This window comes from Lampris incognitus, chromosome 7, assembly GCF_029633865.1.
Source record: "Lampris incognitus isolate fLamInc1 chromosome 7, fLamInc1.hap2, whole genome shotgun sequence".
Taxonomy (NCBI): Eukaryota; Metazoa; Chordata; class Actinopteri; order Lampriformes; family Lampridae; genus Lampris; species Lampris incognitus.
Window position 1 is genome coordinate 6,037,227 of NC_079217.1, and position 26,956 is coordinate 6,064,182.

At 46.9% G+C, this 26,956-nt stretch overlaps 1 protein-coding gene across 1 annotated transcript; it reads left to right on the forward strand.

The window, feature by feature from the left end:
* The first annotated feature begins 9,667 nt into the window (after nt 1-9,667).
* On the forward strand, nt 9,668-26,918 carry wdr81 (WD repeat domain 81). The gene is made up of 12 exons (XM_056283171.1): nt 9,668-9,875; nt 10,754-11,255; nt 13,303-16,877; nt 16,969-17,076; nt 18,688-18,887; nt 19,102-19,283; nt 20,916-21,081; nt 21,629-21,794; nt 21,968-22,792; nt 23,049-23,194; nt 23,374-23,556; nt 25,042-26,918. Exons 2-12 carry the CDS (start codon nt 10,894-10,896, stop codon nt 25,366-25,368), a joined length of 6,240 nt encoding a protein of 2,079 aa, XP_056139146.1. The 5' UTR covers nt 9,668-9,875; nt 10,754-10,893; the 3' UTR covers nt 25,369-26,918.
* Nucleotides 26,919-26,956: the final 38 nt, after the last annotated feature.

Sequence of the window (26,956 nt, forward strand, 5' to 3'; positions counted from 1 at the left end):
GCAGACAGCCAAACAGACAGACAGATGAATATACAGACAGTCAGATAGGTGAAGAGACAGACAGGTGAAGAGACAGACAGACAGACAGACAGGTGAACAGACAGACAGACAGACAGGTGAAGAGACAGACAGACAGGCAGATGATCACAGAGATTTATATAAAGACATATGAGCAGACAGCCAAACAGACAGACAGACAGATGAATATACAGACAGTCAGATAGGTGAAGAGACAGACAGACAGACAGGTGAACAGACAGACAGACAGACAGGTGACTATACAGACAGATAAAGAGTCAGACAGACAGTTGAAGAGACAAACAGACAGGCAGATGATCACAGAGATTTATATACAGACATATGAGCAGACAGACAGACAGACAGATGAATATACAGTCAGTCAGACAGGTGAAGAGACAAACAGACAGATGAATATATAGACAGATGAAGAGACAAACAGACAGACATGAACACAGACAGACGGACAGACAAACGAACAGATGAACAGACAGATAAGCAGACAGATGAACATACAGACAGACAGGTGAAGAGACAGGCAGACAGATGAAGAGACAAACAGGCAGACAGGTGAAGAGACAGACAGACAGTTGAACAGACACATGGCTGATAGTTATGACAATCCCACACACACAATTTCATGGGTCTTGGATGGCGCAGCTATATCAAAACGGAGATGGAGAGAGATAAAAAACTAAAGTTCAAGTTCAGCTTTACGGTCATGTGTATTTAGAAGGCCATGACATTCTCATGCTTCGGCTCTTTCTGCCTTAACACAAAGGACACAAGGGAACGCCATCCCTACACCAGACCTATTAGACTATGTACACAGAATTCATACATTATATACACAACATAGAAAAGTACACTATATCACAACAATGTAAGGTGCATATGGATGTGTCAGCTGTCCAGCAGTCTGACGGCCTGTGGGAAGAAACTATCACTGAGTTGGATGGTGAGTGATTTGATGCTCCGGTAACGTTTTTAGATGGAAGGAGCGAGAACAGAACATGAGCGGGGTGGCTGGTGTCCTTAATGACGTTTTTGGGCTTTCCTTTTGCAGCGGGTAGCGTGAATATTATAAAGTTGTGGTGGTAGGGTGGGCCCATACGCTGTATGTTTTGTAAATCAACCGAGAGCGGCGTTCAAATAACAGATTTTGGTGTGTAGAAGACAAATCTGAAGAATTTTTTTAAATTCTGATAACCTTAACCTACATCCGTTTGCATTTGATTATCGTTACATCTTTGTTGATTATTTTGCTATTTTTCTGGAAGAAAGAGACCAAGTTGGGGCTTTTACTTTGAAGTTATGGCCTTTATTGTGGTAACTTCCTGTTGGACTTACGTTGTGCCATGTTGTTGCTGAAAGCCGCATGTTGGGGAGGTTGGCAATCCTTATCCATCCGTCTTTTGTTCTCTTCCTGTGGCATTGCCAGGAAGCACGTTGTTGATTAGGAACCTGAGGAACAAATAGATAAGAATATTAAACATACATTATCTTGTTTTATATTTGTTAATTGGTCTGTGTACTTGCCTATTGTCAGCCCGAGTTACCTGTGAAGGAAAACAGGGATCTGTGAAGGGAATATTTTGACGGTTTTCTGTAATACTTACCTGTGTAATACTTTAATACCTATCTGTAGTGGATACTTACCTGTGTATTATTGTTTTTATTTCACTGTGAACTAGTTAAAAAAATGGCTCAAGTCAGAACAAGGACGAAATCGAGTTCTCATTTGAGTAATCTTGTTGGCACTGGGCAGGAGCTGTTGGTGTCTGAACTGCCAACTGTGAGGGATATCCTGAGACATGGCATCTAATTGAGCAAGCAAAGTGAAGATGACAGGAGGAACTACCCTGTGGACAAGCAGGTGGGTGACATCTACCCTGGTCTGATTTGTCAGTGGAGCAAAGCTAATGCTCTTTTCTAGCTACCTGTTATCAAAAAAAGGTGAGCATCCTGTCCAAGCTCAAGGTTGTCTGGAATCAGGCTGTGAAGTTTTCTCTTGGGAAGGACATACCATTTACTGCTTCGTCATGCATGTGCATGATGAGGCAGTAAATGGTATGTCCTTTCCTCAAGTAGCTTTATTGACAGCTGATGATTGCTTATGGCATGAAACAGGCTGGTACTGTCTCGTAAAGAATTTACTTGACTCACTGGATTATTTTCCTCCTTATTTGTTGAGCACTTTCCCTGCCATTGAGTGTTTCTTTTAACAAAGTTATATATATATATATATATATATATATATATATATATATATATATATATATATATATATATCCATCCATTATCTTAACCGCTTATCCTGCTCTCAGGGTCATGGGGATGCTGGAGCCTATTCCAGCAGTCATCGGGCGGCAGGTGGGGAGACACCCTGGACAGGCCACCAGGCCATCACAGGGCCACCAGGCTGTCACAGGGCCACCAGGCCATCACAGGGTCGCTAGGCTCTGTGATATATACACACACACACACACACCCACACACACACACACACACATCAATCTCCCTCTCTTTTTCGGGCAGTGTGCATCTCCCTCAAGCTCAGGTCCTCTACCAGAGGCCTGGGAGTTTGAGAGTTCTGCGCAGTATCTTAGCTGTTCCTAGCACCACACTCTTCTGGACAGAGACCTCAGATGTTGTTCCTGAAATTTGCTGGAGCCACTCACCCAGTTTGGCAGTCACAGCCCCTAGTGCTCCTATTACCACTAGGACTACTGTGGATTCCACCTTCCACTGCCGATCTAGTTCTTCCCTCAGCTCTTGGTATTTCTCTAGCTTCTCATGCTCTTTCTTCCTGATGTTGCTGTCACTTGGGATTGCTACATCAGTCGCTACTAATGTCTTCTGTTCCTTGTCAACCACCACAATGTCTGGTTGGTTAGCCAGCACCTGCTTGTTAGTCTGGAACTTGAAGTCCCACAGGATCTTAGCTCTGCCATTCTCAACCACCTTTGGCGGTGTCTCCCATTTGGACTTTGGGACTTGCAGTCTGTATTCAGTACAGATATTCATGTACACTATTCCAGCCACTTGGTTATGCCTTTCAGTGTACACTTTCCCAGCTATCATTTTACACTCTGCTACTAGGAGATGAACTGTCTCAGGGGTGTCTTTGCACAGCCTGAATCTTGGGTCTTGTCTGGTGTGGCAGACCCCTGTCTCAACCAGTCTGGTCTTGAGTGCCTGTTCTTATGCTGTTATGATCAGAGCCTCTGTGCTGTCCTCTAGTCCAGCCTTTTCTAGCCACTGGTAGGATTTCTCAATATCATCTACGTCTTCTGTCAATGGTACATCCCATGGAGGGGCTCGATCTTCCATGGTACCTCCACTTCTTCCTCTGCACTCTCTGTCTTCTGCTGCCTGAGGTACTCACCCAGCAGCTCATCCAGGGAGGCCCTCTTTCTGATGTACTCATGGGTGTTCCTTGTTATGTCCTGGATGGCCCTGAAAATCATTTACCCTTGGTCCCCATCCTTTCGCTTATCTACAGTCTCAGGCTGCTGGACTTCGGGTGGAACCCTCCAAGCATTGTTACGAGTTTCCGTGTCTTGATATCTGTCGACTTTATCTCCTCCTATGGCCAGCTTATTATTCCTGCTGGGTATCTGATGACTGGTAGGACATATGTGTTGATAGTTAGGATCTTATTCTTTCCACTGATCTAGCTCCTCAGGACCTGCCTCACTCTCTGGAGGTATTTGGCTATCCTTGCTGCCTCCTCATGGTGTTCATTTGCCTGTGGAATACCCAGTATGTCTGTTATCCTGCCATATGGCATGCCAACTGGTAATTCATCTGGTAATTCAACCCTTCAGTGCTCAACACTTTTCCTCTTTCCCCGACTGCACTTGTCCAGTCCGAATGACATCCCAGTGTCGTTGCTGTAGATCCTGATGAGATGGATCAGTGAGTCAATGTCCTACTCATTGCTGGCATACAGCTTGATGTCATCCATGTATAGGAGGTGGCTGATGGTAACTCCACTTTTGAACCTGTATCCGTATCCACTCTTTGTGATGATCTAACTGAGGGAGTTCAGGCCTATGCAGAACAGCAGCGGGGATGTGACACATGAATCACGTCAGGGCCTGGTGCTGTCCAGCTCTTCATGTTTGAGATTCGTTGTTGGTCGGCAACTGTGATGATAACTGGTTCTTGTTCTGGGGTATCGCTGTGGTCCAGCTTCCAGTGTGGGAAGATGGTGGTGTGAACTCACATTTGCAATGGCCTCACCCAGTACTGGTGTGGGAAGATGGCGGTGCGAACTTACGTTTGTGAGGAAACACCGAGGGCGGTCTGACAGGATGCGGAAGCGGGGCAGGCTAAGCTAACTGCTAGCCCATGCAGACCGGCAGTTCCAACAGCCATACTGGCTGGCATTCATTGTCTGGACAGTGGAATTTTTGGACTGTGTTGCACTGAGTGGACTGTGGTGTTAACTGTGTATTTTTTGCATTGTTCTCTTTGTTTTTGTATGTTTTTGGTGGTGTCGTTTGGGACATTTTGGATGTGTTTTTGTCTTTTGGTTTGTACTGCTGTGGGCTGGAGGAAAAAAATGTTGGGGGGCAGGGGGGTTTGTGTGTGTTTGTACGCAAGTACATGAAAGAAATAACAATAAATTAATTGTTCCTGATTCCTGGTCTGCTCTTAGGCCCACCAGCCACTGGGCATTGGTGTTGTGTGATGCCTCCCTTTTCCCATATGGGTCGCTACAGCTGAATCATCCATTTCTATTTCTTCCTGTCCTCTGCATCTTCCTCTGTCACACCAGCCACCTGCATGTCCTCTCTCACCACATCCATAAACCTCCTCTTTGGCCTTCCTCTTTTCCTCTTCCCTGGCAGCCTCATATTCAGCATCCTTCTCCCAATATACCCAGCATCTCTCCTTCACACATGTCCAAGCAATCTCAATCTTGCCTCTCTTGCTTTGTCTCCAAACCGTCCAACGTGAACGGTCCGTCTAATATACCTGTTCCTAATCCTGTCTTTCTTTGTCACTCCCAATGAAAATCTTTGCATCTTCAACTGCCACCTCCAGCTCCACCTCCTGTCTTTTCATCAGTGCCATTGTCTCCACACCATACAACATAGCTGGTCTCACAACCATCTTGTAAACCTTCCCTTTAACTCTTGCTGGTACCCTTCTGTCGCAAATCACTGCGGACACTCTTCTCCACCCACTCCACCCTGCCTGCACTCTCTTCTTCACCTCTCTTCTGCACACCCCATTACTTTTTAAAAAAATGTATTTCTGATTTTTCCCTTTTTTGCTCCCAATTTATTGGCCAATCGATCCCTACTTTAGTTCAAACACCCACACTCATACTGCATGCGTTCGCCAACTGCATCTCTCCGGCCGGCAGTCTCAAAGGAGACGCCTCCCCACTTTCGTGACAAAACGAATCCAGGCCGAACCACTGCTTTTTCCGACACACACAGAGACACATTCATGCAACGAACACAAGCCGACTCCGCCCCCCTCCCGAAGACAGCGTTGCCAATTATTGCTGCTTCATCGAGTCCGGCCATAGTCGGATCTGGCAAGACCGTGGCGCGAACCCCAGTCCCCAGTGGGCAACTGCATCGACACAAAGCCGATGCTTAGACCGCTACACCACCGCAGACACACTCCCCGTTACTTTGAACAGTTGACCCCAAGTATTTAAACTCATACGCCTTCATCACATCTACTCCTTGTCCTCATCATTCCACCATCCTCCCTCTTATTCACGCATATGTATTCCATCTTGCTGCTACTGACTTTCATTCCTCTTCTCTCCAGTGCATCCCTCCACCTCTCCAGGCTCTCCTCAACCTGCAGCCTACTATCGCTACAGATCACAGTGTCATCCACAAACATCATAGTCCACGGAGACTCCTGCCTGATCTTGTCCATCAACCAGTCCATCACCATTGCAAACAAGAAAGGGCTCAGGGCTGATCCTTGATGCAATCCAACCTCCACCTTGAACCCATCTGTCATTCCAACCGCACACCTCACCACTGTCATACTTCCCTCATACATATCCTGCACCACTCCTACATACTTCTCTGCAACTCCCAGTTTCCTCATACAATACCACACCTCCTCTCTCGGCACCCTGTCATGTCATGTGCTTTCTCTAAATCCACAAAGACACAATGTAACTCCTTCTGGCCTTCTCTATACTTCTCAGTCAACATTCTCAAAGCAAACATTGCATCTGTGGTGCTCTTTCGTGGCATGAAACTATACTGCTGCTCGCTAATCATCACCTCTCTTAACCTAGCTTCTATTACTCTTTCCCATAGCTTCATGCTGTGGCTTATCAACTTTATACCTCTGTAGTTGCTGCAGTTCTGCACATCACCCTTATTCTTGGGTGAGCTCGCTCTGCTTCGTCCGGTGGGCCCGGGGACCACAGCCCCTGCCTGGAGCTGACAGTACGCGGAAGTGGGTACTGTCTCTCCCTCTCCTTCACCCAACAGTAGTGTAGCTGCCCTCGATATTTTCAATAAAGACGAAACGTGGAGAGTCTCAACGGGTGCATTTATTGCTTCAAACACCACACAGGTAAATTCTTGTCGAGCACCGTGAAAACTAGAAATAATAGAATGACCGTCACAACACAATTAGGTTAACTACTTCATAGCTTCACAAAATAATATACATTTAGAGGAATGTGCCATAAAAGAAAACACATGAGCGATAGTAGGCCACACTTAATGTAAAACATGACGTACCTCGCCCCCCTTATCAAGGGGCTAGGAAAATCTTAGAACGCCATCTTGAGACACATCTGGAAACAGCTGGCAACTTGGCAGAAACTCTGCAACTTGCACTTCATCTCTAACATTTAGGCTAATTCTCGAGTGATGCAGTGAACACTACGATCCTTTTCATATTGTGATCTCACATGCATACGCCTTCGCCCGCTTTATCGTTGAGCCAAAGTGGACTTCCGCTAGTCGGACGGCAAGGAAAACATTCTTCAAAATAAAAGTCCCCATACATAGGTATAGCTATCTCAAATTAAAAGTAGGTAAAACGAAATTAGGGTTGCGGTCACTTACAGGTAGCATAGTAGTTTCCACCGGCACCCTGCTGGCCAGCAGTACCGGTGGCGATCATTGGTAACCCGGGCCTCGACCGATCCGGTATGGAAATCGGCATTTGATTTGGCAAAGATTTTACGCCAGATGTCCTTCCTGATGCAACCCTCCCCATTTATCCGGGCTTGGGACCAGCCCTGAGAATGCACTGGCTTGTGCATCCTTGGTGGCTGGGTTCATTTTCCCATATATAATAACAATAATAATAATAATAATAATAATATCTCATATCCTAAGAATGGCACTATCCATCAAATAGACTTCTACCTCATTCTAGCCCTAGGCCCAAGGAATTGGCCCGGTTATTATGTTGTATTATGGCATGAAGTCAAAGGAAATTTGTATAATAATAATAGTAATAATAACATCCTTACATCCATTTTATATATATAGATATAGATATATACATTTAAAGATGTGTGTGTGTGTGTGTGTGTGTGTGTGTGTGTGTGTGTGTGTGTGTGTGTAAAATAACACTAGCACAAAGCCAGATAGAAATTATAAGGCAGTCAATAAAAGATAAATGCATAAAATGGAATGAACAATAAAAACAACCACAAATTCTTGGGAGAAAGCAAACCACAAATTCTTTGGAGAAAGCAAATGTGAAGAGTAAAAATAAGGTTCAAATTATGATTTACAAGAGGGCACAGAGTCTGAAACATCTACAGTCTGGATATAATGTTACAGCTGAAGCCAGAACACAAGAAAATTACAATATAAATTCTAGATTAAATAAATGCATAGATATCTTTTTCTGTGTCTGATAAGGATAAGAATGATCTGATTGTTATACACTTTTCCTGGAGTCATCGATCACTCACAGAACTCTGGCTGATGGTTTGATGTAGACCATCAAGCTACCCAAATTACCTATAATTGTAACAGAAGTGTGATGGGGACTAACACATCAACTCTATCATCATTGAGTTTGAAGAGATTTTTTTAATATGTCTAACATTTTGATATATGCCATGCAAGTCTTAAATGAGACAAGATTACTAAAATATATTGAAAATATATTGAATCATCCATGTAGCAGTGGAAGGTAGTGTAGTATAGTATACAAGTATATAACCCATTAGAAGTAAGTAAATAGAGAGAAAAAAATTAGGACCTAGTATGGCACTTTGAGGCACTCCAAAGACCCACGCGATCAGGGGAGGATACAGAATTACCCCAAAATAACAGAACCGTCTATCAAAAAGACGTTATACAAACCGCTTGAGAACAAGGTCAAAAACTCCCACACAGTCTGTAAAAATTTGCACTGTGATTTTGTGGCTGACCATATCAAAGGCAGCTTTCAGATCACGCAGAACCAGAACATAACCTTTATCAGCATCAGTGGCAACGAGGATGTCATTGGAAACCCTTAATTAGTCTGTTTCTGTGCTGCGCTGTGCTTGGAACTCAAGCCAGATTGGAGTTTTTTCAAAAACATAATTTTTACCCATGCAATCTATCAGAAACAACTTCATATAATTTAGAAAGGGGATAGCCAATAAGTGGAACACTGAATGGCAAGATGAAATGATAACTGACATGCAGGGACCAAAATCAAAAGCTACCCAGCTGAGACAGTTGTGCTATATTCATCTACCTACAAGGATTACTAAAGTGTATTGTTTTCTATCTTATTGTATCAAATACTGTGAGACACAACAGGCCACTATTCATATCCCATCTTAGGTGTGTTTGTGCAAGAGATGCTTCATTTTTTTTTAGCCAAGGGGAGTCCCAAACCCAAAACATCCCTGCAGAATATAGTAAAAGCTCTGTGTAGCCGCTCTCCAGTACAGTAGAACATGAGATGCTGAGCCAAGGAATACCAAGTTATTTGGCTCGATCATCTCTGCGTAATGCACTAGCAGTAATTATGCTGCTTTTGGCGATATGCTGGGACGAGGACAACTTCCAGTTTGAATCCCTGTAATTGTGAGTCTATAATACAATGTGGTATTATTACGTGCAGGCCGCATCAGATGTTTCCCTCTTTTTATGTGCGCACTGAAAACCTGCCGCAATAGTCAGTTTGCATTGCTTAGTCAAGAATTGTGGTAATTTTGCCACTTAAATTAGGCTACATCAGAAAATAGAGCAGCGTGTGTGCACTGGTGCACGGGGGTGTACACGTTTCCAGAGGGAACGTATGACTGACAGTGACATAAAATCAGATCTGTAAAGTGAAACAACACGCACGTCTGTGACGTAATTAAGCGGCCCTAAAAAAAAAAAAACAACCCAAATAGTTATTGCGCCACCACGTGGGCGTTGGTGTTCATTACACTCGAGTCATTAGCGAAAGAAGAAACGGAAAACGTTGATTTTAGCATGAAATCATAATTTCCAAAAAAAAATCCGACAAACAATAAAGCTGTATGAAAAGAGTTCATTTCATTTCATGACTGGTGAAAAATACATAAGGGTACCCGTCATAAACATGCGCGGGCGTCACATGAGATGGGTGGAGGGGGACGACGGGGTGTCACGTGATCTCCCCCTCTCGACAACATGGCTCCGAGTAGCGCAGAGGGAAAAGAGCGTCGGCCGACCGGCCCCGTCGCCTTTGCCTGAAAAAACAAACAAAAAAAACCAAAAACGGAAACCCACATGGACCGAGAGCCGCGCTGTGGCCGGAGGATATTCTCAGCTCGCCGAGGCCGCACGTCGCAGACCCGTCATGCGTGAGACCGGCGTGGCGTCGGCCGCCGGGCTGTCCGCCTGACGGCTACAAAGTAGCGAGAGGTGGGTGAGCTTGCGAGGCTGCTGTAAGGACCGCGTCGCTGGCCGCCGTGTGGTGGTTTACAGAGGCGGGTTGTAGTCGAGGGGGTCCCCGTCCTGTCCGGCCGACGTCATATTCGGTGATAGTTAAGCACCCGGACCCCCCCTCCCCTTTTTGTTTTGAAGTGGGCTTCTTGTTTAGCGGCGCTAGTTTGGCGGCTACATAGTGTCAAGTTATGCCTACTTGACGCTACCTTGAGGGGAAGTTAGAACTTCCCCTTAAGTTACAACTTCCCCTTATCTTAAACCCGGGGCGGCGGACTTGTGCCCCCCCCCTCCCTCGTGACCATCACGCCAGTTCTCGCCGCCATCGAAGCGAATCGCCGTCATGGTATCCATCGTAGTTGTGTTGACCTCCCGCAGCTCAGGCGTTTCCCGAGGTTACCACGACGCACGCGATCGCGTGTTCGTTAAACCTGTGCGATATTTTCGTCGTTGTTGTTGTTGCAACTTATTCACGACGACGTGATGATTTATATGTATTGTAGCGAATTCGGGGGGGGGGGGGCAACGCAGCCACAGGAAGTGCCGCGGCCGGGACGCGAACCCGTATCGCCCGCACCGCGGGAGGCATCGCTAACCGCTCGACTAAAGGGTCAGACCCGAGCAGCGTGTCGCCGTCTTGCGCCATCTCGTCAGACGCCGCAGCTCGGTCACGTGATCGTGGCTCGGCCCAAGACGCCCGACGACTAGTCGTCGCGTGGACTCTGCGCCGTCGCATCCCTGATCGCGTCCAGCTCCGCAGCTCAGTCGACTGATCTTGCCCCAGTTATTTGCTGTTGACTTATCCCACTGACTGTCTCTCTCTCTCTCTGTTTTGCCCCCCACCCCCCCATTTGAAGCACTGGCCGGAAACCAATCCAAGCCCACTCCTGCTGCCCCCCGGCGTCCCGACTCCATGGAGGTGTGACGGCCGTCCGCTGTGAGAGAAGGCCAAGAAGCGGCGGCTCGGCGGTGCGTGACTCTTCGCGGGGGCCTCACCATGGCCTGGCTGACCCCAGCCATAGAGAAAGACTTGGGGATCGACGGGCGACAGCTGGGCCCCGGTCCCCGTCCTGGAGAGGTGGTGGCTCTCGTCCCGACCCGCTGGGTGACGGGCCTCCGGGAGAGGAGGGTCACGCGGTGCGCTCGCTTTGAGGGCGTGGGCGAGACAGAAATCCGCAGCTTCCTGCAGCGCTCCCAGGCCAAGCTGCCGCCCGGCTGGACGCGGGTGTGCGTCCAGGGGGTTAGGAAGAGCAAGCTGGGTTACAGGTTGGCCAGAGATCCCTGCTGCCGGGAAGGGAAGGCTGCGCCCCTGGACTCCTTCCTCGCAACCATGCAGTGTGTGTCGCAGTGTAATGTCAGGTGCTGTGCGTTCTCGTCTTTTCATCACATTAAAGCAAGAGCTGGTGGTGGTACCTAAAGTACCCTGGTCACAAAATGTAGGCATCCCCTATGTGTGATAAGTGTTTGTGGGCTCTCATCCAAAATTAGAAATTTGAAAAAAGAAAGGAACCCGCACACACCATCAGAATACTTTACGAATCCCTGGGGGGGGGGAATTGGGCAAGATTTATTATTCATTTATTTATTCACAATGATTTCAACTTGGAGCGGTGCCTTGTTGGGTATTTCAGTTTTTCCATTGGTGGTAATTCAATGAGATTGCCCGTGAAACTTCTTTTGTGTAGTCTTCCAGACGATCCTGGACAAACCTTCTCTCACTATAGTGTTGTAAGTGATGAGCAAGAAGGTGAGCCCATCTGTTCAGCAGAGTTGGGTGATATGTGGACATGTCCTCCCGCTGTGTGCTGGCCATTTTCAGTGAAGGCAATGATGGAAGAGCTGGTTGCGGAAAGAGAATACAGAATCCCCTATGTTGGGTTATTTTGGCTTTAAACCGGATGCAACCGGCAAGCCGAAGGATCTAAATCAAGTAGTTTGCCATCTCCGCAAACGAGTGGTGCCGGTGTTCTGTCGATATGTGCTACATACTGAGATGTACTGCTTAGTGGTCCTGCCCAGGGTTAGGCAGGGTTAGGGTTAGACTGCTATCGATTTGCGGTCACATTTCTTGACAAGGCAGCATAAATCATCAGCACACCGGCAAAAGATTCGAACACCACCAATTTGCACGAGCATTAAATTGAAAAAAAAATCAAATTTTACTGAAACATTACAGCCTGTAGGCTAGTTCTTCAATTAAATAAAATAAATTACCTGGACATCTTTGCTAAGAAATACGCTGTAAAGACAGGCCGAACAGCTGTCCGACATGGTTTGCAAAAAAAAAAGAAGGACCGATGGCAGAAGGACGCCTCCGCTTGCAGCCTCCAAATGAACAAACGGATGGAAATAACATAACTATGCTATTAAATGATGCACATACAGTTTTTCGGTCTAGTTCTCGGGCACGATTTATGAATTGACTTTGCTTTTCAGCACCAATTGATTGGACAGCAACCACTAAAGACGGCTTAATTTTCATTTAGGCACTGCAGTCACTGCCTTGTTTTGTGAAAGACTCGCCAGAAATTAGCTCAGCAGTGGGCGTAGTGGTCTATTCCGTTGCCTACCAACACGGGGATCGCCGGTTCGAACCCCCATATTACCACCGGCTTGGTCAGGCTTCCCTACAGACACAATTGGCCGTGTCTTCGGGTGGGAAGACGGATGTGGGTATGTGTCCTGGTTGCTGCACTAGCTCCTCCTTTGGTCGGTTGGGGCACCTGTTGAGGGAGGAGGGGGAACTGGGGGGAATAGTGATCCTCCCACGCGCTACGGCCCCCTGGCGAACCTCCTCACTGTCAGGTGAGAAGAAGCGGCTGGCGACTCCACATGTATCGGAGGAGACGTGTGGTGGCCTGCAGCCCTCCCCAGATCGGCAGAGTGGGTGGACCAGCGACCGGGACGGGTCAGAGAGCGGGGTGATTGGCCAGATACAATTAGGGAGAAAAGGGGGGGGGGACATTGACTGACCATTAAATCAGCAAAATAAAAGGGACAAAAATCACGCAAAAAAATCACCCCAAAAAACAACTGCCGATTGGACTCAGCCAGTTGCCGATATATTCGTCTCATTACCAAAGCCTAATATTTAGCTATTTTCCCTCCTCCTCTTAGACCTGATTCACTATTAATCAGGTTTGAAGCTCATCTCATAATAACATCCCAAAGAAGGTCTTGGCATTCACAAATCTGTACTGAATTATGTTGGAATGTAATAGAAAAGGCTGCATTTTTAGGGTAAATTTTACCTGGAATGCCTTGTCTCTGTTTAATTAAATACTTGGTTAAATGCTTATAAAGAATTTCTAAATGAGTTTGCTGAAATGCTTGAATTTACCACAACTAATGTAGTGGTTGTGTAGAACATCATTAACCCACTACCTTGTTTCTCCTCATTTTCCAGAAACCTCTGGCGTGAAGCTTATCTCAACTTGGTGCAGCCTTATGCAGGGGCCACTGAACAGATCCAGATTGTAGCATTAGATGCTGTGCGTCAAGCACTGCAAAAGCTGTTCAATTCTACATTCATCTCAACTGACAAAGTTTCACCATCCCTTTCCCCTGCTAGAGAGAGGGAGAAAGAAACCCCACTTCCATCCAGCTCTTCCTCTTTTTCTAAATCCCATTCAGACCATCTGTGCCCCAATGTCCTTCCTGCAGTGTGTCTTTTGGAGTCAGCAGAGATTCTTTATGTGGTTCTACCCTACACTCAGTATTCACTCCATGACATTGTCTCTTACAGCCCGGCAAAACTCGCCACCAGTCATGCCAAAGTACTTTTTATCCTCTACCAGTTGCTAATAGCCTTGCAAGCTTGTCATGCGGCAGGCCTGTCTTGTGGTGAGCTGTCTCTGCATGACATAGCAGTAGATGATCAACTCTGCAGCCGTCTCAGGCTCAGCCTGGCCCATTATGAGGAATTGGGGACAGAAAGAGAGAGAGATGCCCACGTTACTGGCAGACAAGTGCCAAAAAGCATCCTGCCAAAGGACAGTGCTCATAGGTACAGTGCAAACAAGAGCCTTTGTAGAGACTGCTTTGATAACCTCAAATCCCTAGTCCTCGACTGGGTCCATGGTCGAGTCAGTAACTATTGTTACCTGATGGAACTGAACAGGCTAGCAGGGAGGCGAGAAGGAGACCCTAACTATCACCCAGTCCTTCCTTGGGTGGTGGATTTCACTGTGCCATATGGAAGGTTTCGTGACCTCAGGCGGTCAAAGTTTAGACTCAACAAAGGGGATAAACAGCTAGACTTCACCTATGAGATGACCAAAGAGGCTCTGGCAGCTGCAGTGGCTAATGGTGGAGGGGGAAGTGGTGTAGGTGGAGACCTGGGTGGCTCTGTGGGTACCGGTGGTATCGGACAGTCTGACCACCTCCACGTACCTCACCACATTTCAGATGTGCTCTCAGACATTACATACTATGTCTACAAGGCCCGGCAAACCCCTAAGTCAGTGTTGTGCAGCCATGTCAGGTCTCAGTGGGAGCCTAATGAATACCCAGCCAGTATGGAGCGTATGCAAAGCTGGACCCCAGATGAGTGCATTCCAGAGTTCTACACAGATCCTTCCATATTCCGCTCGATCCACCCTGACATGCCAGACCTGGATGTACCTTCATGGTGCAACTCTTGTGAGGAGTTTATAGAGGTCCACAGGCGTCTACTGGAGAGGAGAGAGGTGTCTCAGCACTTGCATCACTGGATAGACCTCACGTTTGGCTACAAGCTGTCAGGTAAAGAAGCTGTTAAGGCAAAGAATGTGTGCCTCCATCTTGTCGACAACCACACTCATCTCACTAGCTATGGTGTGGTTCAGCTGTTTGACCAGCCCCATCCACCCCGCCTTGCTCCTTGCCAATACTCCCCACCAGACCCTCCTCTTTTAGGCCTTGCTGCTCTTAATGTGCCTTCTCTACAAGTACCTGTGCTCAACACCATTGCTGACACTGTGGATGGCATGGTGCCAGAGTCCACAGGGTGTGAGTCCAGTGGCTGGACAATAGTAGACAAAGAAGAAGAGCTTGAACAAGGCATGGAAGCTCTCTCATTAGCTTCCACTGGCTCATCCACCTCTGTCTCCTCATCTGTGCCGCTGCCAAACATCAGTGCAGCTGCAGGGAAAATGGGGGAACACACAGCACTCTTTGTATCCCAGTCCCCGAGTTCATTCCCCGGTGAGGGAACAGGCGGTGCTGCAAGCAGCCTGGGCACTGGCTTACGTGGTGCCATGCTGCAAAGAGGGGCTCCTGTCAACAAAAAGCAAGGGGAGGGTAGCATGACCGCTGCCAGTGTAGAAGACTTCAAGATCACCCTACCTGAAGGATTCAGTCCACTGCAGCCCTTAGAAGAGCTGGAGAAACTGAACAATTTCATAGTGAAGAGTTTGCACGCCGAAGTGTGCTATTCAGCAGAGTCTAACGAGGAGAGGAAAGAAGGCAAGATAATTGTTGAGTCAGTTCCTCCTCTAGTACAGCTCTACCAAAGGGATATGCAGGCATTTGGTGTTCTCATTGCCGAGATGTTTTATTCTTCCAAGTTGAGAGGTTTAAAACTAGGAACACCCCTGAGAGAGCGTTTCCAAGCCATTTTAAAACTTTGCTCTGCCAGCCTCCGTGATGTGCCGTTGTCCTTGCATCACGCTCTTGAGATACTTTTACGCATTCAAAAGCACTCTAGAAAAGCACATAAAGAGATAACAGATTGCCCAAGGCCACTCCTTTTCAAATATGACCCCATCTATGAGGGCCTCCCTCCACCAAACCCTAGCCAGTTATTGAGCCCTGTCATCAGCCCCTTTCCTTTCCCCACATATTTCCCTGCACTTCATCATTTTATATTCTCCTACCATGTTAAGATGGAGAGCACTTGTAGCCTTCAAGGAAGAGATGTAGTCTTTCACCTGTGGCAGCAGCTTGAGATACTGTTACGGGGCAATATCACAGCTGAGGGTTTAGAAATTCTCCTTCCTTTTGTGCTTGCCCTCATGCTTGAGGAGTCCACTGCCATCTATGCTGCCTGGTACCTATTTGAGCCCATCTCTAAAGTGTTGGGTCCCAGAAACACCAGCAAGTTCCTACTGAAGCCTCTGGTCAGTGTTTATGAGAACCCTCACTGCCTGCGTGGCCGTTTCTATCTCTACACTGACTGCTTCATTCTGCAGCTGATCGTAAGGCTCGGCCTGCAGGCTTTCCTGTCCAACCTTCTCCCCCACGTGCTGCAGGTCATCGCTGGCTTCGAGAGCTGCATCTCACGCTCAGGAGGGGGAACTGGTAAAGGTTTGCGGGGCGGGACCTGTAACCTCGGAGAGGAAGAGGAGGAGGATTTCCAGTGTGTCGACGGATGTACATCGTCTGGCTCTGTCAGTGGGAAGGTGGGAGGTAGCGGTGGAGGAAGTGGGGGAGTTGGAGTAGTGGGGGACACAGGGCTGGTGGACTACTCCTCTGGCATCAGTCTCAATGACCAGGTTTTTCTCACCGAGGGAGAGGACTTTCAAAATGGGTTCTATGTCAACAGTGGGGCCGGTGTGGCCGCTGGGAAGCAGCAGAGTCAGAGCTCTGCTGCTAAGGAGCAAGACCAGGAGTCCCTGAGTGTGGGGAGGCTAAGTGATAAGAGCAGTGCTAGTGAAATCTCCATAGGTGACGGAGACTCTGCACGGGAGCGAGCCAGCCTCAAGTCAGCTGACAGCAGCCAGGACCTCAAGCAGGCTAGTGAGGGAGAGGAAGGAGGAGAGCTGGAGGAGGAAGAGATAACTGAGGGTAAAGAGGGAACTGATGAACCAGGTATGCCAAGCACAGAGCTAACCCTCTCTGGTTGCACAGAGTGTTCTGGGGCTACCGTAGCCACTCTGGAGGGAGAGTTTGTGAATGGGATGTCACTCGAGGAAACTGAGAAAGGCATGGTGGGAGAAGAAGAGGAGGAGGAACATGATCCATCAGATGACACTGGGGAGAAAGAACAAAAGATTCTTCTTGGTGAGTGAAGGAAGGTTGACGAGTTTGCAAGGCATATATTATCCTTTAATCTGCCTCTGTATAATGTTACTTGTGACATTTCCAAACTTAGATACAGTCTGCAAGACAGTGAGGTGGCTTTCAGCAAAGCTCGGGCCAACTGTGACATCGCGATATGTGGCCAGAAACCTGCTCCGACTGTTGACAACTTGCTACATTGGTGAGTATTGGATGAAATGGGTTAATATTTTTACCTCTGTTTTTTGATGAATTCTTACGTGCACGACAACAATAATAGCAACATATTCTCGGGATTTTGTATTAAAAAAATGGTATCCATGCGTCACTGCTTGTATTTTTAAGCTGGACTGGCAGGCCCTTCTTCTGTATTTGGAGAATTTTTTTCCCCCTGCCCAATAATCTCATAGGAAATGCACGAGATGCTCCCCTCATAATGTTTCCAGACGGAGCCACATATACTGCCCAATGCACATATGTGAGATAGCAATGCACAAGCGTGAACCATCTCTGTATAGACCGCATAATGCTGTGTTTGATAACCGTGCACTAAAATGAGGATGGCCAACCTTTTTTCCAATGCCATGGGGGGGAAAAAAATGACAAACTTTTAAATTTAAAAAAAAAGGCATATAAAGAAGGCCTACAGCCTCATTATGGCCAAATTCACACACAGTTCAAATAAACTTATTCTACAACTGCCATTAGTGACTCCCATAATCACAGTGAACTATTGGTTAGCTGCACAGTGCACCCCTTCTTGGAGCAACCCAGATGTTTCAGTCCATGGACGGCACATGAATAAAAAAAATTTGGTTAAACAATAAGACGAGACGGCACAGGTGCTCATCCAGGCTCTGGTCATCTCCCGGCTGGACTACGGCAACTCCCTCCTTGCTGGCGCCCCGGCGTCGGTCATCAGACCTCTGGAGCTTGTTCAGAAAGCTGCAGCTCGTCTGGTGTTCAACCGCCCTAAGTTCTCCCACACAACTCCCCTTCTCATGGACATACACTGGCTCCCAGTAGCTGCTCGCATCCAGTTTAAGACTGGTGCTAGCCTACAGGGCAGTGAAAGGAACAGCTCCTTCCTATCTCCAGGCCATGGTCAAGCCCTACACCCCCCCGCCCGACCACTTTGCTCTGCTGCCGATCGACCCGGTCACGGCTCGGTTCTGTCCTGGCCCCACAGTGGTGGAATGAACTCCCCACTGATGTCAGGACAGCGGAGTCGCTGCCCATCTTTCGGCGCAGGTTGAAAACTCACCTCTTCAAGAACTACGACCCTGTTACTTGCTCGTAGCACTTGCAGTATTCACGCATAAAAAAAAATCTCTTTCTTGCTCTTTTACTGTAGTACTGGTTTTGCTCTTAGATGCTTGTTTAGAGAGAAGATGCACTTCTGACCTCTGATGACTAGTAGTTCCCCTGATTTCCTACGTTAAATGCACTTATTGTAAGTCGCTTTGGATAAAAGCGTCGCCTTAATGACTGTAATGTAATGTGATGTAAGATGACTCAGCTCTCTCAATGCAGGTAGTAAATCCCGTGTCTTCCGCTGCCAAGATTTAATAGGACTTTTTTGCATTTTCTGTTCAGTACACCTGTTGTTGCATCCATTGAAATATACGTCTGCTTGATAATCCGATTATTTGCCAGTCGTCTTATCGAGGTAGCCTTCTTGATATTATCAGCAATACACACCTTAAATATTGCCACACAACCACTTTGAAACCCTTTTGGTCCCAAGTGTTACTAGGCAATGCGTGCTTTTGTTTTTTCCACTGACTTCTCTCTCTCTTTTTCCTACCACAAGGACCTGAGAAACACCAGTTTTTGGCCCCTGTGTCTGAGGAGAGCAGCCCAGAAAGCGTGGGAATGGGCAGTATTTATGAGAAGAAGCCTGTGGTCGGCGACCAGACGGCAGGGCCTGTTTTGGACTGTCTCATCTACATAGCTCACCTATATGGGGAGCCTGTACTCACGTACCAGTACCTGCCATACATTGGCTACTTGGTAAAAACAAACAATAAAAACCAGCGTTCATTATTTCAGTATTTTTATTTCCCCCAGGATTTCTTAATTAGCAAATAGTCATCTCTAACTCAGAGCTAATTGCTAATTAATTACTGTTTATTGTGATGAGGGTCTTATCAAAGGAAATTCTTATTAGTCTAGCAATGTTAGCGTATCTCTTATCTTCCAATGTTGTGCGTTGTATTTTCTCTAGGTATCGCCGCCCTCATCACAGCGTCTAAATACGCGTAAAGAGGCAGGTCTTCTGGGAGCCGTAGTGCTCACCCAGAAGATAATTGTCTTTCTTTCTGACACCACTCTAATGGACATGCTGATGAAGATCAACCAAGATGTACTCCTGCCACTACTGGACCTGCTGACCTCCCCACGAATGGGGTAACTACACCTGTACACACACACACACACACACACACAAATAAATTACACACACAGACACAAGTCATGTTTTGGAAATGATAGTTCTTTAATTATAATAATTATAAATGGGCAGATATCTGGCAGGCAGAACCACAGTGGAGCAAGTTCATGGTACAAGCTGTGTATGATGTTCTGCCTAGCCCAGCAAATCTCCATCTCTGGGGCAAGATTGATTCTCCATCATGTCCTCTGTGCCCTGGAAAATGTTCACTTGAGCGCATCCTCAGCAGCTGCCCATCAACCCTGGGGGAGGGCCGTTACCACTGGCGACATGACCAGGTGCTAAAGACAGTTGCAGAGGTCGTCTCCAAAGTTGTGGCCAACAACAAGCAAGCCTGCGGACAGAGGAACATTGCCTTTGTCAGGGCTGGTGCGCAGCCTCAGTCACAGCCCAGAGCAGCAGCCAGTCTCCTCACCTCTGCATCAGACTTTTTTTTTGGGGGGGGGGGCAACTCAGGTTCCCGGACCACGTTATGACAGTTTCGTTGAGGCCAGACATAGTGCTATCATTAGCCTCTTCAAACAGGTGCTCCTTATAGAGCTGACGGGTCCCTGGGAGGTCCGGATGGATGAGGCAAATGAGTGGAAGCGGTCCAAGTACCAGGAGCTGGCTGATCAGGAGAGGCTAGAAGGTGCGTTGTGAGCCCATTGAAGTGGGGTGTAGAGGCTATGCTGACTGCTCACTGTGGCTCTACATGGCATCACTGGGGCTGCTAAAAGGAAAGCGATCAAGTCTTCCATGGAGGCTGCAGAGAGGGCCTCCAGATGGCTTTGGATCAGAAGGAGTGATCTGTGGGCTAATGCTGCTGGGACACAAGCCAGGGCCAGATCAACCCTGGCTGGGTCACCTCAGCAAAGGTGTCCATCCATCCGTTATCCAAGCCGCTTATCCCAATCGGGGTCCTGGGATGCTGGCGCCTATCCCAGCAGTCATTGGGCAGCAGGTGGGGAGACACCCTGTACAGGCCGCCAGGTCATCGCAGGGCCGACACATTCACACCTGGGGACAATCTCGTATGGCTGATTCACCTGACCTACACGTCTTTGGACTGTGGGAGGAAACCGGAGCACCCGGAGGAAACCCACGCAGACACGAGGAGAACATGCAAACTCCACACAGAGGACGACCCCCAAGGTTGGACCTACCCCAGGGCTTGAACCCAGGACCTTATTGCTGTGAGGCGACCGCGCTAACCACTACGCCACCGTGCCGCCAAGCGAGGGTGTACGATGTTGAAAGACCCGAAACACCCAAGGACCTCAGGAAATATCACTGATGACGTGTCCCAGTGCATCCTACGATGTACCTTTGAGTCAGTTAATGCTTTATTTCTTGGCAAGCATAAAATGGAGTATAAAACAGGCTGTGAACAGAAATATCTTATTTTCATTTCTTTACACATTTTTCACTGTGCACATTCAACATATTTTTCGTGTCACACCTGCTTGAGGAGGAGCCAATTTTAAAAAACAATTCTTTTACATCTGGGCTGAAACGGATCTGATAGGATGGGGGGGGGGGGGATGCCTTATTCACCCCATCGCTTCACCTTTGTGTGCTTGGCTCTACAACCCTCCTATTGCCCTCAGGTTCCCCAGTGGGATGCAGACGCGCTCTGCGCTGTGTTACAAAACGCTCAGTCTGATGGCGCTCATCTGCCTGCGCATCGGCAGAGAGATGGTGCAGCAGCACATGATCGACACCCTGCGCCGGTTCTTCGCTGTGTTTTCTCTGCTGCAGTGTCTACAGTCACAGGTGCACACACTGTCCCTCCTCACTGCACAGCCAGTACAGTGGCAGGTGTAGAATCCAGACATGTTAAGGCAGGTTTATTCCACAGAGAGCTGTCGAAGGGCGTTTCTAGAGGCTCATTATGTAATACTAATGACACCTGATAAATGTAAGGATAGTATGAACAAGGGACAGAACAGCTACAACACAGACTCTGCATGTGTGAGACAAAAGAAAGTGAATGACAAGACTGCAGCTCAGGGTGAGGTAGTTTATATTGGTGCTGAATAAATGGCCGTTTCATCTGGGTTCAAGTACTGAGACAGTGTCTGGTTCCCTGAGAGCATTAAGAAGCTTGTACCGCTTTAAAAGCATAATTTCAAGCGATTAAGTTTGGATATTCTGATTTCTTTGCTGAGATTATGTTGCTGAGTTCTCTTGTTATTGTACAAATAAAATCTGATTGATTGATTGATTGATTGTAGATGAAGTCATTTACACAGAATTTTCATCCAGACCTAATGGCTTGTTGTTGGGTTTTTTTTGTTTTGTTTTTTTTCCCCAATTGCAGTTGGAGAGTGCCCCCCGCAGAGTGATTGGTGAGGTTACCGTGGTGGATCTGTGCACACCAGAGGAGTCTAATGAGACATTTGAGGTGGGAGTGCTGGAGGAGCTGCGGACAGTGTTTAACCCTGAGATGGCTTATGCTTCCTACATCCCCTTCTATTGCCTCATTGGTAAGAAACACACCGTCTTTCATCAAACACAATGTACTACCTCCAGATCAAAACAAAATCATGCATTACCTAAGTTACAGTCTGTTTAATCAGCCAGAATATAAATGTAACAAAGTCAGCTATGCTCCTGCAATCCAGTGGTTCACTTGAGCCTTGTGCTATGGCCTCTGTAGGTGACACAGCAATCCGTAAACTGGTTCCCAACCATGAGCTGGTCTGGCGGTTGGCCCAGTCCTACCACGAGAGTGTAAGCCAAGGTATTCCAGAGGCCAATCCCACAGCAGTATCAAGAGCAGAGCTCCCTCACACCTCCATGGGCCTTTCCCATGGCATAGGCGGACATATGGGCCGCAACCCCTTCCCTACTCCCTCCAATTCCTCCACCGCAGCACGATCGGACTCCCTCCCAGAGTCTGGCACCTTCGGAAGCCACTTGGTTGGAAACCGTATCCAAGTGTCCCGGGACACCGAGTACAGTGGTAGCCCCAACATGACTTCAGTTGACTCCTGGAGGCGCTCCCACCCCAGCCATACTGCCCCCGTTGTTACCACCGCCTCCACTTTCACCACCCTATCCACCAGTGGCGCATTGGTGACAGGCCCCAGTCCAGAGGACAGCGCTCTGAAGCAGGAGCTCCCTCGCAGTGGCCGCTCCCTGCAGGGCAATTGGTTAGCCTACTGGCAGTATGAGATCGGCCTCAATCAGCAGGACCCACACTTCCACTTCCATCAGATTCGACTGCAGAGCTTCTTGGGCCACTCGGGCACCGCCAAGTGTCTGGCGCCACTGGCTGGAGAGGACTACTTCCTGTCCGGCAGTAAAGACAAAACTGTTAGGCTCTGGCCCCTCTATAACTACGGCGATGGAACGCGGGAGGTAGAGCCCAGGCTGACGTATACGGACCACCGAAAATCTGTGTTTTATGTCGGACAGCTAGAGGCTTCACAGGAAGTGGTCAGCTGCGATGGTACCGTGCACTTATGGGACCAGTATACAGGTGAGGGAGATCATTTCTGCTAATGATTAAAATCATTTATCCCGTATTTAGTGCACTGTTCATTTGGTCAGTAAAATGTGATTGCATCATAGATGCTTAGAATAAATGTACACTGTGTTAAATGTCCCAGTGAGTAACCCAACAAATCAAATTCCTGATATCTGAAGGTATCTACCTGGCAAATAACTGAGACTGAGTTCTGATTCTGATTTAATGGATGATACCATATTGCTGTCTATCTGTCTTCTGTGCCCAGGCAAGCAGATCCGCTCGTATGAAGCCCTGGATGGGAAGAATCCCATTACGGCTGTCACCACAATGCCAGCTCCACACTGCAGTTTCGTCTTCGGCAGTGCAGATTCTGTTCTCCGCTTCATTGATCCTCGCAAACCAGGGCTGCAGGTAGCTAGTCCTTTTGTGAAAGAACAAACACTCTCTTTTCAGACTCCCCACATAGAACATCCATCAAATACCATCCATTTCTGTTCTTTAATGCAGTGATGCCATTACCGTTGCTGAGACTCCTCAGAGTCAACCCAGCTTAAAGGTGACCTCACAGGGTACTTCCCTTTTGTTCTCAGCACGAGTTTCGTCTGGCATACAACAATGTGAGTGCTGGGCTCATCCGCTACCTGGCAGTCAGTCCTGGAGGGCGCACAGTGGCCGCAGGATTCTCCTCTGGCTTCATCGTCCTTCTGGATGCTCGCACAGGCTTGGTTTTAAAGGGCTGGCCTGCACACGAAGGAGACATCCTCCAAATGAAGGTCTGCCTCGCCTAAAAGCATACATTTGTGCTTGTCAGTGTTTCACAGCAGGCTTGTCTCTAGCCAGCATTTTGGGGGCTGTAAATCTTGTCTGAGTTGACCATTTTAGTTCAAGATCTCCTTTTTCTTTCGAGTGTGGTGAGACGATCTTCAGTACCAGCTGTGTTGAAGTATCAGTTACCAGCATTATGGCGTTATTAAAAAGTCAATTTGAATACTTTAATTAAAGGGAAACTGATATCACTCTAAGATAAACTAGATAAACAAAATAATAAATAAAAATTGATAAACTCTGATATCTGATATAAGCCTTATAATTTGCTGTTATCGAGAGTCACGCCAAGCAGTGCGTAGCAGAATCTCTTAAACCGATTCGGTATCGAGTGTCTGAATTCAGGTCAAGCAAACTTGTAACTTTGTAGGAATGGGTGTGTTTTTTTTGTTTTTGTTTTTTAATCCTTTTTATTTTTGTCTCCTTTTTTCATTGTTCAAATACACCATGGTCAACTTGCATGTGTGTAGATAGATCACAAATCACACATTACTCACCTCGAGTGACCGTCAAGAAATTGTACTTGTTCTTCCTTTAGCCAGCACATGAACATTTTTGTCTTGCCCTTTAGTGGGCTTTTACCGTTTCCACAAGATATGTCAATACGCATATTTTTTTTCAGTGGAATATGTCAACAGGATTTTCCTTCTTAAGCAATATATATATATATATATATAATATATATATGTGTGTGTGTATTGATACTGATATTCTGCTCCTCAATAGTTGAGCACTTATAACACCATTGACGGTTTCGGAAAAAAAAGCTATATATATATATATATATATAGATACAGGCAATATTTAGAGCAATCAACTCTATCTAATCTCAGAGCTCAGCCTAGTCCTCTGGGCATCCTCACACTAGTCTAGTACACACTAGTACTAGTACACACTAGTACTAAGGAAAATGATGGAATTTTTCAAAAGTCATGTGATAAACAACCAGCAAAGCATTTTAAGTCGGGTATTTTTATTTTGGCATCCCAAGAAAGCAGAGGCATTCGGATCTGCAGGATGGTGAAAGTTGTACCCGGCAAATTTGCGGTCAACAAAACGCGAGAGCTGAGCAAACTTTATTTAACCCTGCGTTGTGGGGTCAAGGATTGTGTCTTTGGTTTTAAAGCCACAAGTTTAGGCAAATATGGACATAAGTTACTCATTAGAAAGACTCAGTAATTCTCAGTGGTACGTAAACCCAACACAGACTACGGTATTGCGTTTACACTTTTCTCTGTCAGTACTTTGTCTACTAGTGAGCTGTTCAGATGTTAATAGTGGGAGAAAGAGGGATAAACTCTATTCATGGTCTTGCCTAATTTGAAATAGATCTGGCCCAAAAAATACCCAGCGAACGGTAGCACTCACTACCAAGTTAAGTGTGTGGGTGTATGTTTGCCTTTTTAATGATCTACGTTTTGTTTTCCCTCCAGGCCGCCGAGGGAAACCTGGTCATCAGCTCCTCCACTGACTACTCACTCGCGGTGTGGAAAGATCTTGAACACAAGCCACTCCGCCAGTACAAGCTGTCCTCGGACCCCGTTCATGCCTTTGACCTCTACGGTTCAGAGATCGTGACCGGAACTGTAGCTAACAAAATCGGGGTGTATTCGATGGCGGACATCTCCCTCAGCCCTGTCAGTAGCACCAGGCTGAGCTCGGAGAACTTCCGCGGCACCCTCACCAGCCTGGCCGTCCTGCCCACCAAGAGACTTTTGCTCCTGGGCTCTGAGAATGGGGCCATCAGGTTATTGGCCTAAGCTAGCACAATGTCCCTCAGCTCCCCTAAACATTCTGCCGCTGACCTTAAACGCATCCTAGTCACAAAAAAGGCTCACGCCAGATGCCCGAGTCCTGTTTCAGCCCCACCTCCTGTTGAAGTGAGGCCAGCTGAACTGACGAGGCAAGCCGCCAACTCCTCTAAACCGCTTTTACCGTGAGGGAGGCAATGCTAGTATAGTAGTTGCGTAAGCTTCCTGCCTAGAGAAACTTGCTGGTCTGGCATTAGGCAACTAACCAAATTAGTGAACTGGAGCGTTTACCACTCCGTCGAGATTTATCACTCTCCATCGGATCACATGATTTGTTTTTAAAGCATTTTGCCTATAGATGTGTAGATAGATACCATATTATGGAAGATTCTTGTCTCAGCAAGGTCAGCTGTTCTTTTCTTGACGAGGTCGGCTATTCTTTTGAAAAAGAAGGAACCGGAGGAACTGCTCAGGAAGGTGGAACCAACCAAACGTGGTTCTGATGTAGTGTTTACACTTTCCAAATAGATGCATACCAACACCAAAAATACATTCACTTCACCTTCCACGTACCCTTGACATCTGAACACAAAATGCATCCAATGCACTGACTAAACTATGCAGTATTTCTAGATCAAACCGTTTTTGTTAGTATTACCGTGCTTTACTGTGTGTTCGATTGCGTAATTTTTTTTTTTTTTTTTTTTACCATCGATTGTTTATACATCACGAACAACAAAACGTACAGTCACCTGTTTGGTCAGATGACTGTGGGTTTCATCAGTCAACAGTTCTGGTCCTCCACCCCCCCCCCCCCCGGAGTGGGCATGCCTCAATGGACGTCATCACTGTATAAGATAATTTAATATGCACAACCTTTTATTCTACCGCACAATTATGATCTGAATCATGCTCTTTAGACGCTTCCTCAGATTTTAAGACCGAATGTTTTTTTGTTTGTTTTTTTTTACCACTAATCAGTACTTGATGTCACTTTGAAATAGTCTTAACCAGGTTTTCATGTAGGGTTTCTTTAAGTTGAAGTCAAAGACCAACGCGGGTCTGGAAATATGTCACGACCTCGGCTCATGAGCACTCCGTAGGCGGTTGCCACTTTGATTGGGTACGCCAGTCCTTAGATTTGCCACCTCCCCATTTACCAGCTGCACAAAATGAGCATAGAAAGGTCAACGCCAAGACACAAGCAACTTTTATATCCTGAGATTTCTATGTAAACTGCACATTATTCATGTGTTTAGAGCGGCAACTGCTACCCTACATGACTAAGCTCCTGATTGTACACGTGTATCGTAAGCCTATTTAAAGACGCGTCACTTGACCTCAGCCCAGTTTTTTTTTTTTTTTTTTTTGTGTGTGATGAACATTTTCTTGAACAATATTGCCACACCGTTTTGCCTGTTGCCATAATGTTTTTGTTGCCCTTGTTTGTCATGTGCTAAACGCAGTTTGCTCACCGATGAGTAATAATATAAACTTTAAATCCTTTACCCAAAGCTTTGACCAGTCCACTCTTGATTTGTTTTAATAAACTCACTGGCTTCCCCCCCCCCCCGGGGCTTTGAAGCTGCCACACGAT